The following is a 17,766-nucleotide window of genomic DNA, read 5'->3' as shown; positions in this document are numbered from 1 at the left end:
CTGTCAATGAGGTGATGTCTGGTTTGTTGTCCTGGAGGTGGAGTTGTGTCGTTTAGGTTGGTAGCGCTATTGTTAACATTAATATATATCTTGTCTCTGTTTATTTCACTTTAGTGACCCTGGGTGGGACAATGTGGGAGTGGGAGGGAGGGCAGTGAAGTGTAAGCAGGAACATATGTTTATTATCCACATGTATGGACTGTATTTTTATGGTGGAAGCATACAGTAATAAAGGATAGAGCGCGGACTGGGAGCGACAGCCCCGTCCCTTGCTATTCCTTTCAACGGAAGTTGCTCAGTGGCATTTTTAAGCACCCAGAAGACTGTCGGAAGTACCATTATAACTCAATGTCTCGAGCGAGCGGAAGATCTGTGGTTTGGCCAGCCTTTCTGGGGGTTTGGGTGGAAGCCTCATTTTTTTTTATTTTAAACAAATAAAAGTAAAATAAAGTATTCCCCTATTGATCCTAGTGATTCTCTGTTGTCTTGTCTTTTGGGGGTGGAATTCTTGTCTTTTCATTTTCACGCCTGGTGACAGATTATCGATGCGTGGATGTGAGGCAGGTGCAGGCAGAATTAACATTTTGGGTCATGCACACAGCAGGGTGGCGGTGGTGTGTGACAGCACGCTTTGACCATGAACCAGGCTTTAAGAGTCAATGGGCTCTATGCACACACACGCCATTTTGGAAAGAACTAGGGCGTTACAGCTGATGCTAATGAAGGCTCTGTTCCAGTCTGGTCAAACAGAGTCGGGGTGCTGCTATTGTGCATGTTAGCTCACTGGAAAGTGTCCTTGAGTGGGTTCCAAATGGCCCCGTACGGGTGTGTAACTCTGAGAGTGTACAAATAGACTGGTAAGGGACAAAGGGTCCATTTGGTTCCTTTTGTACAGTCTCAGAGTTATGGGGGCCTTGAAATTTTATTGAGAACCAATGCACACTAAATGGAACAGAGCCCTAATTAGTATCATCGGTAACACCTGTGAAGGATGGAAGATAGGAACAGATATAAGGAAAAGTCACAAACGTAATTTTCTCTATTTGTCACACTCTGTGGCAAAACTCTGGTGGAATACATTGGAGTCAATGGAGCCAAGTGGACAAGCAAAAATAAAAGAAGCTCTTTAGAGGTATCTAAAGAGCACAAAGTATGTTTCTGAACGTACCAACTACCAAGTATCGCGAGACTGTCCACCGTTTCCTGCCTGGCAACCAAACATAGCGATACCTCCGAGACAGAAACGCACTGTCCACATCGAAAAGCAATGTGATATGTCTTATTTTATATTCCTGAAACTATTATATGACAAAGGTCTCAATGGTTCATAAATAATGTTACCTTGCCAGTAACGCTGGTGAGAGAGCCCAGGGATCCCAGCAGGCAGTCACTGGTCGTACGGAGCTTCTGGGTCACAGACGGAAGCTCCTGCTCCAAGTTGGCCTTCTGGTTGTAGTGCTTCGACATCTCTGGACACGTCGACGAGAAAGGAGCAGTGGGACAGGCATTTAACACAACTGCTCTGGAAAGTCACCAGCTTTTTTTTGGACAATTATTATTTTCCTTTTGCTCCCAATTTAGTCATTATTATGCCAATTTCTCATTTCTCAATCTATCTTCATATTATATAATTGGTCCTCACTAATGTTAACTAAAAATAAGACAATTTATTTTTGTCTACTCGCTCTGTGTCTCATAGGAGCACTGTGGAAAGTTCTGAAACTTGTCATTGACACATACATTAAAATTTGTATTCTCGCCAGAATGATGGCTTCCATTATAGCATTTGGCTCTTCTAGGTCAAATGTGTGACTGAGTGGTGCAGCTCACCTTTAATGCCATCGTGAAAGCAGTGCAGGCAGGCAGCCAGCTGGGTGAACACGGCACAGGAGCTGCTCTGTGGCATGGCGTCCTGTCGCACACCTGACACACATTTTACACACATTGTAAAAAAAAAAACACAACCACCTCCTCCTCCTCACCCCTTAACTCTCCACCCTCCAATAAAGACGAAAGGCGAATGCTTCAAAACCCTGGTAGCAGCTGCCGTCAGTTCGTTTCGCAAAACGTAGCATTGTAAATCATTGCGTTGAATCAAATGAGGTGACAAGTTTGGTAAAAAAAAAAAAGTTAGCATAAAAGTCCTTATGGCCCCTACACACTGTAGGAGTTTTAAAGTTGTCGGCGAGTCATCAGATCGTTATGTATTTCACTACAGGAGGAGTTCACCAAGATGCGATCCAGACCAGATACATTAAATACGCAAAATCTTGATCTAAATCTCTCATGAAATAATTATCTGTCTCTCTCCGTACGCCTGCACACACACACACACACACACACACACACACACGGCGACAGAGTCAAATATCAAACTTGCTAGATATTCAGAAATGGTCGGGAAGGCGTCGGCGAACGCTTTTAAATCGGCACTGGTTCTTCTCGCAGCTCCTTTCACACACAGCGAGCAAAACCTCAGCGATCAAAACCCGATCTTGCGTCACATTAGCCAAAAATGTTCCCCGACAGCATAATCGGAGCAAATATCGTGCAGTGTGTACGAGCCATTATACAGAGAGGGTGTTGTTTTGTAATTAATGTGCCCCGAAAATATATCTTTTTAAACTGCCGTTTGTGTCACATTCACACAGCAATGAATGGCCGTTTTTGATGAGGAACAAAGTGAAGGCATTGAGAAGCTCAAAGCTCCCGGTGGTGGGGAGGACCTACTAGGTAAGGCCAAGAGGTTTATGTAGTTCTGTAGTTTAGTGTAGTAGTGAAGGCATTGAGAAGCTCAAAGCTCCCGGTGGTGGGGAGGACCTACTAGGTAAGGCCAAGAGGTTTATGTAGTTCTGTAGTTTCCCGAACACAGACGTCACCCTCTTCATGTCGTTCTGCAGCTCCTGGTTTTTAGCGGTGAGGACGGCGGTGCACAGAGGAGACTCACACTCTTCTTCCAGGCTGAGGAGAGAAAAGGAGAACAATCACTGACAAAGGCCATTTCTCTAGCACGCACACGCTCGTGCAGAAATCATCCGCCCCACAGTCACATACACACACACACACACACACCCACAGCGCTGACCTTTTCAGCTGGTAAGGAAGAATCTTCTGCAGGAAATTGGTGTACGTAGAGAAGTGATCTGCAAAGTTCTTCAGCTTACCCACCGTCTCCTTCAAATCAACAGCACGCAAGTCAATACAATAAACAAGTGCCTACTAGAAGGTCACTGCATATTGGGGAGGGAAATAGAAAGACATCATCACTCACAAGCATGGTAACTGTGTCTTCTGTGATGCTATGGTGTAGTTGCAGCAAGCCGTCCTCCAGAGGGCGCACATAGGCAGCATTCTCATGTAAGTATTGGGAAAACTGCATAGAGAGGGATAGTTATTTGAGGGATAAAAAGGCAACTAGTCCATAGCCGGCAATGTGTACTGTATATATAATTTAACTATATGCAGACCTTTTGGTCATGTGTGTGTGTGTGTGTGTGTGTGTGTGTGTGTGTGTGTGCCGGCAACCCAGTCATTTACGACCCGCCATGGAATCATTGGCACTCGCAACCATCGCAAGCTATGAGTGCTAATAACACAACGTGGATTTGAACATTGATTGCACATGTCAATCATGCAATGTTCGTGCAAGATTCATGCACGTGTCTATCAGTCAGACCCGGCCGTCTGACTGATAGAATGACGGACAGAGGTTTCCTTAAAAATATCTTATAAATAGGATAAAATACTGTGTAGGTACTTGAAGGGCAAGCATGAGCTCACAGTTATATACAGAACCATATTCATCGTATTTTAGTACTTGTGAAAATGAAATGAATCTACCGGTACACACAAAGAGAAGATATGTACCTTGGCAGTTAGTAAAAAAGCAATTACAAGGCTATGTTACAAGACAGAACCTCCAGTTTGTGAGCAGTGGCTGAGCAACGTGGAGGAGATATTTGTAGTGGAGAAACTAACTCATACCTTGAGATTACAAGAGGATCTATTGATCGAGAAATGGGAGAAATGGACTGAATATATAACCCAACAGGACTACGCTGATGATAATGATGATGGACATTCACGAATGGACTGGACTATGTTGCTTGATATTGTTATATATGCACAGGTGCACACAAGCGGTGCGCCAGTGCGCATGCGTCGTCAAACCGTTTGGTGCGCGGTAGATCAAAGGCATGGAGGCGCATTTGCGCACCCAACAGCTGAGAGACAGGGATTTAGAGAATGCTGACAGGCACTCAAATGAGATGTTAACGTCCTGTAAGTAGACTTAAACCATAAAACCTAAATAACTGACTGTGATAATCTACAAAAAAAAAAGAATGAGATGAATCTAATAAAAGTGTAGAAAATTTCTACACATTTATTAGATTCATTTCAACTAGAAATGAATGGAATACGACTAAAAATCCCTGTCTTTTGTGCAACGTTGTGTTACCTTCTGGTTGAGAGGGGAGATGGGCTCAATGGAAGAGTCCAGCGGATAGATGTGTACTCTTTGTTCCGTGTAGGAGTGGAAGTTCAACAGGGCAGCCACCAGGTCTTGTACGAGGCCTAATGCTTGACCCGCCACGTCCCGAGCCTTCAGCTGAATCCAAAAGGAAACAGAAACTTCTCATTAAAACAGTTTGACTGTTTTACACGCTTAACCCGCATTTTAATCAACCCCCCTTCACTGCCGAGATTGTTGTATTACCTTTAGAGCATACGCTGAATTATTTGGGCTTTTAATCCGCGAAAATCGAGCGAAAAAAGCTTCCCCCGTTTGTTATGAACGATCGCACCTCCCGCCATCTTGGTACACCCGGAAGACGCAGCACAGGACCGTCCTCCATGAGGCGTTGAACCCCATTCGTTTGCATTGGCCTCAATTTCCCAGAAGCCCTAGCAGCCCACAGCATGTGACGATTTCCGGTTTCGTCATCAAAACAAATGCATCTACTCTCTATCTCCGCGGCGGAGAAAGATTTTCTTTTTATTTATTACATTACGGCGGATTAAACACATAAAACAAAAGGCGGTATTAGCGGGGTTGGCAGCGACATTAACCTGGAGTAATCCATTCCCGGCACGGAAACTGTTAAAACTAGACTAACACTAAAACATTCCAGGTGACTAAAATGTCACAAAAACTAAATGAAAACTATTCAAGGGACTGACTCAAACTAAAATCTAAATTTGCTCTCAAAATGAACACTGAATAGTACTTTCATCATGTAACCTCACTCACCTGATGTCTTCGGTTGTGTGGTGGAACATTTAGGCTGTTGTAAACACTCAACTCTGGAAAACGCAAGACGAAAGACAGACCCCAGTTAGACTTGAGCAGATAACTGAGCTAAACCTTACTGTGACTGCGTTAAACCTATACGACTAAAAAGAACGAAAGGTTTTTGCCATTTACTTTGGACCTCTATGCAAAATTACTATATGACATTACTATATGTATATGATAGTATCATATTACGCTGTTTACCCCATTTTGGACTGAGGTAGATACACAAAAAGGCTTCTAAATCCTATGTTTCTATGTCAGTGGTGCTCAACCCTTTTCATATCAAGGACCCCCAGAATTATCTCTATTGGGCCATGGACCCCCATCTCAAAATATTTAGTTCCAGGGCAGAAGCAAATATTTTAGTTAAAAATGTTCGCTCTGAAATATATATTCAATGATTTGTGCCACATTTTAACGATTTTTAGAAAATAGCAGATCTACAAGCTCATAGCGCGCCACTCGGTGGCGCGCTATGAGCTTGTAGATCTGCTATTTTTCAATAGCTAAATTATAACTAGAATAATGTTTAAAACACCAAAAGGGGTTCCCGACTCAAGGCTTAAATGTCTTTAAATAAATACTTTTTGAAACGCCTATGGGAATGGTTGGTGCCTTTCATGGTTTCCACTGCTATCGGTGTACAGTATGAATGTGTGTGTGAATGGCTGAATGTAATGTACAATCTCTGTAAAGCACCTTGGATAAAGGCGTTATATAAATGCACCATTTACCATTTACCACACACACACACACACGGGCCGTCTTCTAAACAGCTGCGCCTAAGGACCGAGCAGTCTAGAAAGAAGTATCTGTATCTGTCCTCCACCCGTATTATATTTAGGCGCAAATGATATCATCAATTACAGTACATGAAGTCATCAATATGTCAGCGATTCACAGGGAAGCCACACTGTTATTAGATCCCGTCTGGTTAGCGAGATTTGAAAATGACTCAAAGAAGAACGGAACAGCTCTGAGAATCCAAAACTTGAGTTTACTATTGTGTCTGAAATAGATCCAAACACTCACTGGTGTCATTGAAGGGCACTTTCTCCTGGATGACACTGCTGCTCTGTATCAGCTGTCTGTTGAGCTCCGACTGGCACTTCTTCAGTTGCTGCTGACTGCAGGGAACAACCAAGCGCATAAAGTCCAATCCTTACCGTTTATTTGCAACTCTGACGAGTGTACGGACGGAACCAAATGCAGTTTATGAATGGATACATTAACAATATTTTATTGTGCATGGTAGTAGACGCAGTAGAGAAGGGTGAAGTAAAGGACCAATAACCACACATCAATAGACATTACTGCCAACAGCCGCACATCTCCAAACCACATCATTATCACAGTTTATTACATTTCACCTCATTTCATTGTCAGCCCGCAATGACACTGAAGGAATATGATGAAACTCAAACAGGGGAGTAGGGAGGAAGCTGTTTAGAGTAGTTATTGAACAATTAGTCCTTGTGGTTAGACTGATTTACTATGGTTGATTTGATATATTATCAGCACATTGGAGCTTATTATAAAGAATAAAACATATTTTTTCATGCACTAATTATTTTATCCTGCACCTTGTCACAAATACACGCATAACCTCTTTCTCTGTGGGGTCAATATGACCTGTATATTATTGATGAGATACACTAGTTCAGCTAGATAGTTCACACATAGTTCTACAGTTTAGATACTGTAGAGTGTGGAGATGGTTTAGACAATGTAAACCTTCTAAACGTTAGATGGTTTTGCTTCGTTTTCAATCAAATTGGGATACCACTAGAATCCTACATAAATGGCTCACAGTAGCCTGACCTAAGCAGAGACATTTCTGGTCTAGAGGGGCGGGTCGCGCCTCAGAAATGCGCGCACCCTGATTGGATCTCATCGATCTGTCCGTCACCCCCGGCCCCTCCTCTCCCCCCTAGTGCAGCGCTACGTCACATCATTTAGAGCGACGCCCACCCGGAAGGGTTGACTCCCACTTTTAGACTGGTTCAGCCCACGGCTTTTTCCAGGCTTTCATCTTTCGCGCAGACGAAATGAAAGCCTGGGTATCGAGGCTAGGCTCACAGTAACAATATAGCATGTGTGGATGGACTCAATTATTTTTCAACCACCAGAGAGCGAGAAAATGGAGGAAGCACTCACCACTCTTCTGTTCGCATTCTGCACTCTTTAGATTCCCTCTCCAGAGTCTGGGTTTTCACCTTCCAGAGGACACAACATACACACACAGTCACACACTACAGAGTATGAATCATACTCAACGTATACTTAGTTGCGTGATGGTGTTGCATGCTGAAAACAGCCAATCTACAAGCTCACAACGCATCACCATGTGACAGATTGTAAGCTTGTGGATCAGCTATTTCGGCATTGCAATGCATTGTGAGCTTGTAGATCGGCTATTTTCAAATGGCCCGAAAGGTATAATATAGGGCAGAAGTGGTTAATAATTATCAAAATCTACAAAGTAACTAGCAACTAAAGTTTTCAAATAAATGTAGTGGAGTAAAAGTACAATATTTGCTTCTGAGGATGTAGTGTGGAGTAGTCCAGTATTAAGTAAATGTGCTTAGTTACTTTCCACCACTGCGGGCCTCACCTCTAGGCGGGCCTTATCGCCCTGCACCCTCTCGATGGTTTCCATGTACTTGGCCGTGAGTCCGTCCACCACGGCCTGGTGCTGCTCAGAGTCTCTCTCCACCTGCTCTAGGCGAGTCTTCAGCTCCGTCTCCTGCCTCCTGTGCTGCTCACCAGCCTCGTAGAACTGGACCGGTACACATGCCAGGAAGGGTACATGCATAAGTTCCGACATACTAACAGTCCAACACCCTATCCCTAACCGCAAGCACAACGCAACGCATGTCAGAGCAACGCATGTCGGAGCAACGCATGTCGGCGCAGCGCATGTCGGAGCAACGCATGTCGGAGCAACGCATGTCGGAGCAACGCATGTCGGCAGCAACGGGTTAATTGCGCATGTTTGCCTATTGGTGTGTAGGATAAGCGTGTACTGTGCACCCCGCCAGGAAACACATTAATGCAAACACACTCATACATTTACTGCAAATCAAAGAATGTGCATTCAATGTATCACGATATATATACGATATCTCTGAATATGGTAACATGATACGACATTTATTACGGTACAACATTTATCACCATATCGCCCACCCCTATGTATGACTTCTATTATGCAGAATTGTAGTGAACGTGGATTAAAGCAGAATGAAATCACACAACTGAATTATTTTTGCTAGTAGGCCAAGTCGAAAGTCCTAATATGAAATTTGTAGAAACAGCACGAAATATGTAAAATGACGTTTTGGCCATACAGCTAAACAGTTGAAGAAATGGCAGATTGAGGCGTTAACGATTGCGTTTATGAAATATCTGAGATTTTCCGGAAGAATTAAATAACTAATAAACCAAAAATAATTTGGCTATTTTTGGTGCAGGACACACTTCTATAGAAGTCATGCTGACTTCTATGGAATAATCCAAATGACTGAAATCAGTCGTGGCGACTGAGAACTTTAATCTATGAGCGAAAGCTCCAAAAAGTAGTAAGTCAGCTACACCGTGGCAGAGCCGCCGTTGATGTGCTGCTCAACACGCTTGTCGAGTGTGCGTCTGTGTAGCGTTACGAGCGAGAACATTGTTATTATTATGAAGGAAAATATAAGGCTTTGGTTCAAAAGAATATATTTGACAAAAGGAACTGTGTAGAGAAGGACAGTGGTAACAGTGAAACAAAACTGTGATTGACGTTTCATTGCGTCACTGGAGCACTGAAAAATGTTTAAGCCACCTCAACAATGGTGTAGCTTTTGTAGCTCGCCACACAGCGACAACAAAGTGTTGGACATCCATTTGTATATTCATGTCGCTGTCTCTCATTTTAAAGATGGCTAGCAGCCTGTCGCATTGTCGCTGCTAGTGTGATCGCTGTATGGCCAAGCCAGGCAAGCTGCACTAGACTTCTTGCAGTAGACCCTATATTGCCAGTGGTTACCTAGTCTCACATGGCCACACTGTTGCCTCTCGCAATTTTCAAATGCTTGGAGCTCGGATCATGAGTAAGAGGTAAAGCGGAAGTGGAGACCCCTCCCCACTTCCAATTCGTCTTTACAGTCGCGGAAATGTATCCTAATAGAAATAGAAATCATCTAAGAATATATAGCTTGATGCTTAGCAGAAATGGAAATACAAATAATTAATGTAAATATACATGAGACTAGTGGTTACCGGTGTAAATGTCTCTACAATGTCCATACAGTACCATCATATTTTCTTTTAATGAACTTAACAATATGGCTCTGTGCGTTTTAAAACAGAGTTACAAGGTGCTTCACACAGCATCAAAACAAAGCAAACATTGTTTGAGAAAAAGATAACAGATTTACATGCACATACCACTATTCTCTGTAAAGACACCTGGGATTCGACCATCAAACCTCTATTGATAGGCCAAGAGGGAATCCCCCTTGACCAGGCGTGTGATCAATACACAGCGTTACCCCTAACCGAAAATTGTCTGTGAAAAATGTGAGCCGGTTGCGGAAAATAATTTATTTGAGATAGATAACAGTGTCAGCTTCGCCAGTCTGCATCCAGTGTGCAGAGATACACTGTGTGTGTGTGTGTGTGTGTTGAAAGCAGATACACTCCTCCTCCATTAGCTCTGCATGCAGTGAGCTAATGGCCATAATGGCATAATTGGTATTACGGGTATTCCGGGAAGAATTTGCACTTGAAACTCGGCATTCCTATTTGGGGCATGTCATAGGAAAAGATTGGTTCAACAAAAGCTAATACTACTATTTTTGGTTAACGGATAGCTGCTGCTAACCTGGATGTGCAGCCTCTCATTCTCCTGGATCTTTTTCTGCAGGTCTTCATCGAATACATTTTGGGTGTGCAGGCCTTGCTGTGACGGGGACTCTCCTTTATTCTGGAGGCGAGACAGAAAACATGGTGCATACTATTACTGCAGAGTAATGAGAAGATCTCTTGGGATTCATTTGTGCCAAACTGTGATTCACGGCAGCCAAACTGTGTGAACCACAGGTAGCCAAACCAGACAGAGTGAACTCAATGTAATCGTGTATCCGGCCTTGGCAGCCTACTGACTAGTCCCACCAAGTTTGTCCATCTGTAGTCTGTACGCAAGGGACTATTTCTTTATCCAACTTTGCACAAGGGATATAATATAGTAAAAATATCAAAATGTATCATTCAAACTCTCTTCTTTCCTGAGATATGACTGATTATGACCCTTTGATCTTCATGTTTTTGATTGCAAGCTTGACCATTTCAAATCATCACCTCCAAGACAATCCATCCATTCTGGAGTCCTTTTGCTAACAAACAGAATGGGGCAAAAACATAACCTTCTCGTAACTCCGTCAGAGGTGGTAATAACAAAGACAGCTCGCAAGTCTCATCTGATGCTACAACAACAGTGACTAGTAGGTATCAACCCCAAATGGTATCTTCGTCAAGTTATACCTGACACTCACATTACGATACCACTGTCTTAATAAATGTTTTAGCATGAGACAAGAGGTTCAAGCTGTCTTTCCACTCCTGTAGCCGTTCCTTGAGCCTACCTTGCCCTTTTTACCCTTGGCTTCACTCACAGCGAGCTCCTCCTGCAGGAGCTCCACTCTCTTGGCTAGCTGCTGGTTCCTGAAGCTCAGGCTGTCCATCTCTTGCTCCACCTTCCTTAGGCTCTGATCCCTCTGTTTCAGCTGGTCCTGAGGTGAACAGCATGCAACAACACACATTATCAGGGCAAACGTACTGTACCCATCTAAGCCAACGCAAATCTATGTTTTTATCTTTTTATTGTATGTATGTATGTATGTATGTATGCATGTATGCTTCTCAAACTATTTCATGTCAACGACCCGCAAATTTATCTGTATTCGGCCACCGACCCCCATCTGGCGATGGGGCAAAAACATAACCTTCCCCATAGCCACGCTATGAGCTTGCCTATATCTAAATACCGGAGCATTTAATAAAATGATTGAAAGAAAAAACTAGTGTATTGTTTGTTTGCTAGCGTGCTGCTTGCTTATTTTATGGATATACATACTGTTGACTTTTACAACGTTGTCATGAGTAATTCAACAAAAAATACTTAAAAATAAATTTGATTAAACAGTGCTGCCGGGCGCAGGCGGGTCTTTGTGCAACCGCTCCGGCATTTAGATATAGGCTATGAACTTGTATAACTGCTATTTTTCAACAGGTAAAGTTTAAAATAATGGTTAAAAAAGCTAATGTGACACAGATGCGTTCCAGGTCTTAATAATAGGTTAAAGCACGGCTGTATTGAAACCCACGGTGAGGCCTTTAGGAGGAACATTCAAGCCACAAGCGGAGCGTGCAGCACCACCATGGGCCAGGTGGAACCTGCAGAACCATTGCGGTTCAAGAATCCACCACTCCTGAATGAAGTGCCTGGTGCTGGGAGTCAGGTCCTGGACCTGCTGAGAGCAGGAATGGACCTGGTGAGACGTAGGAGGGGCCCGGACAGGAGTCAACCCACAGAGCCTAGTCCTTCCACACGCCAGATGGATGCGACCCCCCCGCATACAGTACCTTCCAGTCCCGGCAGAGTAGTTCCGGAGCAACGGATTGCGTGGCCCTGGTCTTTCCCTAATGGGACTGATCCATGTAGCTACTGGGACGTAAGCCGGGACTTGATCACCCCGTCTGGGTCACCTGAGTGAGGGGTATGATGTTGCGAGACCCGAAACCCTGATGACCTTAGGACACATCACTGAGGATACGTCCCAGGTGTATCCATGCGATGTTTCTTTTCATTTTGTCATTGCATGTGACAATAACATCCTGTAGATCGGTGGCTACAGGAAAATATATTGTTGAAAAGTGGTTCATAAAGATGTACCTTGAGTGAGGCGGAGTTGGCCTGTTCATCCACCACTCCCTTCTTCAGGACCTGATTCTGGGCACGAAGCTGTGCAGAACGACAGACAGAACATGTAGAGAGACGTACTGTATACAACAGCCAATAGCTTTGGAGCACACCGCCAACATGTCTATTAACTGGCTTATGGCCAGCCTAATTAATTAATAACAATAATGAGCTTTATGTAAAGCCCATTAAGCTCCTGTTCTATTTGAAATAGCAATAGAAAGGTTATAGCAGGGGGAACCAGGAATAAAAGAGAATAGGCTACAATGTTCATCAATGAGGTTCATGGAAAGGCTTTCTTGAACAACCTACCAACTTAACCCATTCACTGTAGACCTGAGGACCACTTTACAAATGCCTTCTAAATCCTGACAGTTTTCTGAAAAACCTATGTTTCTATGTCAGTGGTAGTCAACCTGTTTCATGTCAAGGACCCCAAAAATATATGTAATTGGCCGCCGACCTCCATCTGAGAATATGTTGTTCCAGGGACACCCCCCCCCCCCCCCCCCAGAAGCAAAGATTTGAGTTCAAAACATTCCCTCTGAAAGAATATACCGGTATATGCAAAGATTTTGAACCACATTTCTACGATTTTTTTTTTGCTAAAGTATAACATAATGCTTAAAACACCAAAAGGGGTGCCCGTCCTGAATGGTTCAAGTGAAGAACATCAAGTAAAATGTCATCTCTATTGTTCATTCCTGGAAGGGTTTTTTCATTGCTTTCACAAGTCATCTCCTCCTGTACAACTACATGTTTAGTAGGCGTTACACTGAATTGTTGCAGAATCATGAGTAAAAAGAATACAGAGTCAGCACTTCTTGAGGCAGGATATGGACTAGTGCACAGCTAACAGGAGGGAGATTTATTATAGCCCTAGATGGACAGGAAACAGCAGCACACGTGTTGTCAGCTGACCGTGACAAAGGGTACAGGAACCATGTGTAGTAGTACACTCAAAATGACACAGCTGTACAACGTTTTCCCCACAAAATAAGAGAATATACCGGTAATAATATAATAATAGCGATGATCTTTTTATCTGGTGACTAAATACATAGGACCGCAATGGAAACAAGTTCCCAGGAGTTGTTTGTGTCATCGTTTTAACATTAATTGATTGATTGATTGATAGATAACACATAAGTACAGTTCCATACAAAAGGATGCAAAAAGGATGAAACCCAAGAAAGCTCCATGGCTTGTTTCCATTGGGGTCCTGATTAATGTCTTACTGTACCACCTGCTGTTTAATTTTTTTACAGTAACACAATAAAGTATTCAATCAATCAAAATGCAGTACTTAGTTTAGACAGTTTTTTGTTTAGACTAGTCATTGGTTATTAGACCAGTCATTAGTCCATCCTACAACTACAACCTATCTCAAACCCTCACCCTAAAACTAACCTCCCACGGGGCAGCACACCTAAACCTAACCTTAACCCATGTCTAACCAATGACTAGTCTAAACTAAGTATGCACGCCATCAAAATCTCGCACAAAAATGATTGTGCACAATTTCGACTGTGTGCCCAGCCCAGTACAGTAACAAAGTGAGAGTGACACTACACGTTTTTCCTGTTCTGAATCTGCAACCACTAACGAGGTTACAGGTGTTTCACTAGGTTGACATTCAATGCTGATTCAGCAGGGACATGCAGTGGGACTTTTGATCTCAAACACTATAAAGTCAGGGGCTACTCGTCGTTAACACATGTGTTAATGATTAATGAAATATTTATTTTGCACCTAATTTCCATTTATCCACTAAGAGTATTGTAGCACAAATCAAATTACAACAATCAACAATGACATCTTGTCTATATCTGACAGATCATGTCAATGCCACCTTTGGCCACATTCTGGGGAGGAAAGATGTTGGGTTATGTTATGGCATGTCAAAAATGGGGACAAAATCAAATGGGTGTCCCCAAATTAGAAGATTTTACCCAAGTTATATATAAGGCTGGGGTCAGGGGATATGGAATTAATCTAAGTCAATGCAATGCCCACAAAACTTTGCGATACGAGCGCGCGCGTGTGCGATTTTAGCCAATCGATATTGAACGTAGCGTGGTGTGGCGGTCATTTACCTTGGAATACTCCTGTGCCAACTTGGTGTATTTTGCTTGCAGGTCTGCAGCCATCGTGGAACCGTGGCTACTGGACACAGATACTGGCTAATTGGGCTACCGTACAACCAACGGCTCTCACCAGCAGCCAGTTGCTCCTCGCCGCCTTCTGACAGCTGCTTTACACACAGCCTCTACCTGTCCGTCCTGGACTGGACCCCGGCCGGTGGTGATGGCTGCTTGGATGAGGCTATATAGTCGTCAACTTGCTATGAATTCATTAGGTTAGATTAACAACTAGAGTCTGTCCCCAGACGGGGTGACTGGCACCGGATGCATTGTTGTTGTGACACAGCAGCAGGGACGGAGGAGGAACGATTGGCTCATGGGCTGCTGCTGCTGGGGATCATCTGATTTCATCTGGAGGAAAAAAAGTCGGATATGCTAGCAAGCTAGCTGGCTAACCTGCTGACTGACTGACTGACTACTAGCTTAATAAGATCCACAACAACAACAACAAAATACGAACAGTGTTGTCACCCCGGCCCGGAAAACTCGTTCAATTTCAGCGACCTGACGTTGCCAGCACGTCCTGGGAGATGCAATGATGACTAGTGATGTGTAAATACAGTTGAGAATCAGTAATAGCAGTTGACAGCTCTGCTCTCGTTCAACTCGACACTCATTACTTTCATTTTTCTGTCATGATCGAACGGACCAGCGAGAACAGTTCAAAGGTCCATGAATGAAACCGTTAACAAACCACCGCTGCCCTCTAGCGTTTGGATGTCTAGCAAGACATAAAGTCTATTTTTGGGCAGTTTTTTTTAGTTGTTCCCAAACTTTTTCGTGTAAGGTAAAGGACCACCAAATTGACACTAAATGAGTCCGCGGACGCCCATTTGAGATATGCCAAGAGATATGCCAGGGACCCCACATAAGAGTAGATTTTTACGGCTGATTCTCAACCCGTTTAATTTCAAGGACCCACATGAATTAATAGGCTACGGACCCCCATTTAATGGCATTTCTATGTCTGAGACCCCAATTTATATTGTAAAATCAATGTTAATTTAACTCTGAGAGCGTACACTCAGAGTTACAGACCCATAAGGGTCCATTTGGTTGCAAACTATCATTTAGGTGGGGAAGAACTCCCTCAAGGACCCCAATATTATATCTTTCTTACGGACACCCATGTGAAAATAGTTTGGAAGCCCCATACAAGATTTGTGGTGTTTTCAAACAATTTCAAGAAAATAGCAGATCGTAACAGATTTTGATGATATATTATCAGATTTTCACCCCGGACCCCCTGGAACGGCCCTCAACGACCCCATTTTGAGAACCACTGCTGGTTTCGGTTTACACATTACTCTGTGACAAATTCAGAATACATACTGCTTTACAGCCCAAAGTGTAAAACCTTTTTTTAATGAAGAATACAATGTAATCAGATGTCCAAGTATGGACAGTATGTTAAATAAAATTTAACTTAAATACAATTGGGGTGGTTATATGTTGTCTCTCTGCTCTTCTATTGAGACTAGATTGTGTCAAAGGTCATGTCTCACCTAGACACAGGATCTGACACGAATTTTGACCTGATGGTCAAGATTCAATTCATAAATTTGGTAAAAATGTCAGCACTTGCGCAGGAAACCAGGTTCAAATCCAAGGTAGAAATATACAGAGTGCAGCTTTAATGACAGTAGTAAATAATACAATAAATAATAATAATAATAATACAAGTGGAGGAGAAAACACGAGACTATGAGAGTAACATGCATGATGTGCTGCTTCAAACTGGTAAATAAATAATCCTACCATTGTGAGGTCAGCTGCATGTTAATTCACAGCTGAATGTCTTGATTCCAGGATAATCCCATGTAGTCCCAGTTTTATCTGTGATAATAGAAACCTTTTGCATCTTTCCATTGTTGACCTGTTTACTTTCCTTGTCTTGCTGCTTGTGTGCTGTTGTTTGATTTGATCATGTTCTATTCAAAGCACTTTGTAACCTTGTTTTGGAAAGTGCTAGATAAAGTTCATTATTATTATTATTATTATTGTGGTAATGGATATGCCCATAGGGTGTGTGAGATCTAAACCAGAAGTGGGTCAGTGTACCCTGTTGTAGGATAGAATTGGTGTTTTCCAACAAGATAATTATCATATCAGTGGTCTTGTTTCACAGTTCAATGAAATGTTACTCATGACATCCACTAGCCCTTGTGGGGTTCAGGGACCCCCTAGTGATCCTTTGGGGGTTCCCCCCAAAAAATAGTTAATATAGCGGCATATCAAAACAAATCCTGTTTGGGAACTAGAGCAGTTTGTGAACCGCTGCACTATAGCCTATAACCAAATACATACATGACTCATTACACTTCATTCATAATAATTATTTGCAGCCTTCCCAACAACAACAGTCGTCATGTCTCACAATCGGGATAGGTTAAATATAGGGCTATTCTACCAGCAGTCAATTGTCAATACGTTCCCAGTGGACAAGGCTTGTTGACTTCTCTTTTGACAATGAATAAAAACCCTTTGCTCTGTTGTTGATATGTTATTCTTGATCTTGAAAAGGGATACGGGCAAAACATAAACTCTCACTCACATTCACTCAGACTGAAAGCCCGCAGCCAGTGGCTCCGGTATTGTCTGGTTGCCTGGCAACTGTCGGCGTGGCGTGGTTGCTAGGGCCATGTGGGAAGAGGGGGGGAGGTATAGTGCTGCTCTGATTTCCAGCAGCTCCCTGGTCCTCAACGTCAGGGCCGGGGGCCCGTGAGGGTCCATTTGGTTCCATTTGTGCACACTCAGAGTTAATCAACACTGAGCACTTTATTTTATTGGCGTTCACAGATGTGGAGAAAAAAATATATCCATTTGTACACTCTTGAATTGCAGATCTGAGGGTCCATATTATGGACCCCTTGTGGACCCCGGGTCAGACATTGAGAAACAGTGTTCTAGCTGAATTGAGGCAGTCGGTAGGGAGAAGCCCCCCGTCCAACACACACACACACACACTGAACAATAGAAGCCGTGCCAATGAGCCTGGGGCAGTGGGGCTAGTCAGACAAGCCCTTGTTCGGGGTCACGCTGTGTTCAATCCTGCGGTCCGCCATGACTAATTAACTTACAGAGAAGTGTCGTTAGGACATCTGATGATGCATCCATCAAAGGCACATGGCCTTGGAAATCAAAACTAACGTGATGGTCTGGACCTTCTGCTGGCAACTTACTTGCTCAAGGTGTTGACATGCTCAAAAAGACATGAAAATGAAATGGAAGGGGCAGTAGAGCAAACACAGCATTGTGAAGGGCTTGTGCAGGCTATTAAGAAATATTTGGAAACTGCAACACTACTAGGCCAGGCCTACTATGTAAACACAGAGTGACCAATGTAGATAAAGTAGTTGGGA

General features: G+C 43.2%; 1 protein-coding gene across 2 annotated transcripts in view; it reads right to left on the bottom strand.

The window, feature by feature from the left end:
• Positions 1–15,037, bottom strand: part of ppp1r21 (protein phosphatase 1, regulatory subunit 21) — a 30,166-nt gene extending 15,129 nt beyond the window's left edge. Inside the window, exons 1-14 of one of the 2 annotated variants that reach the window (XM_083775400.1) lie at positions 14,357–15,037; positions 12,234–12,302; positions 10,924–11,070; positions 10,164–10,265; positions 7,911–8,075; positions 7,454–7,512; positions 6,329–6,423; positions 5,252–5,304; positions 4,460–4,609; positions 3,272–3,373; positions 3,086–3,174; positions 2,825–2,961; positions 1,831–1,923; positions 1,342–1,469 (exon numbers count right to left, since the gene is read on the bottom strand). In XM_083775400.1, coding sequence (XP_083631526.1) covers positions 1,342–1,469; positions 1,831–1,923; positions 2,825–2,961; positions 3,086–3,174; positions 3,272–3,373; positions 4,460–4,609; positions 5,252–5,304; positions 6,329–6,423; positions 7,454–7,512; positions 7,911–8,075; positions 10,164–10,265; positions 10,924–11,070; positions 12,234–12,302; positions 14,357–14,410 — 1,443 coding nt within the window. In that variant the 5' untranslated portion in view covers positions 14,411–15,037. The remainder of the gene's footprint in view (positions 1–1,341; positions 1,470–1,830; positions 1,924–2,824; positions 2,962–3,085; positions 3,175–3,271; positions 3,374–4,459; positions 4,610–5,251; positions 5,305–6,328; positions 6,424–7,453; positions 7,513–7,910; positions 8,076–10,163; positions 10,266–10,923; positions 11,071–12,233; positions 12,303–14,356) is intronic. The other variant, XM_083775401.1, reaches the window with a different exon arrangement.
• Between the last annotated feature and the right edge of the window lie 2,729 nt (positions 15,038–17,766).

The sequence above is a fragment of the Protomyctophum parallelum genome (genome assembly GCF_964188405.1).
Source record: "Protomyctophum parallelum genome assembly, chromosome: 10".
In the NCBI taxonomy this organism is placed as follows: Eukaryota; Metazoa; Chordata; class Actinopteri; order Myctophiformes; family Myctophidae; genus Protomyctophum; species Protomyctophum parallelum.
The sequence above is the reverse complement of the archived record's forward strand: the minus strand, read 5'-3'. Positions and strand labels throughout refer to the sequence as shown.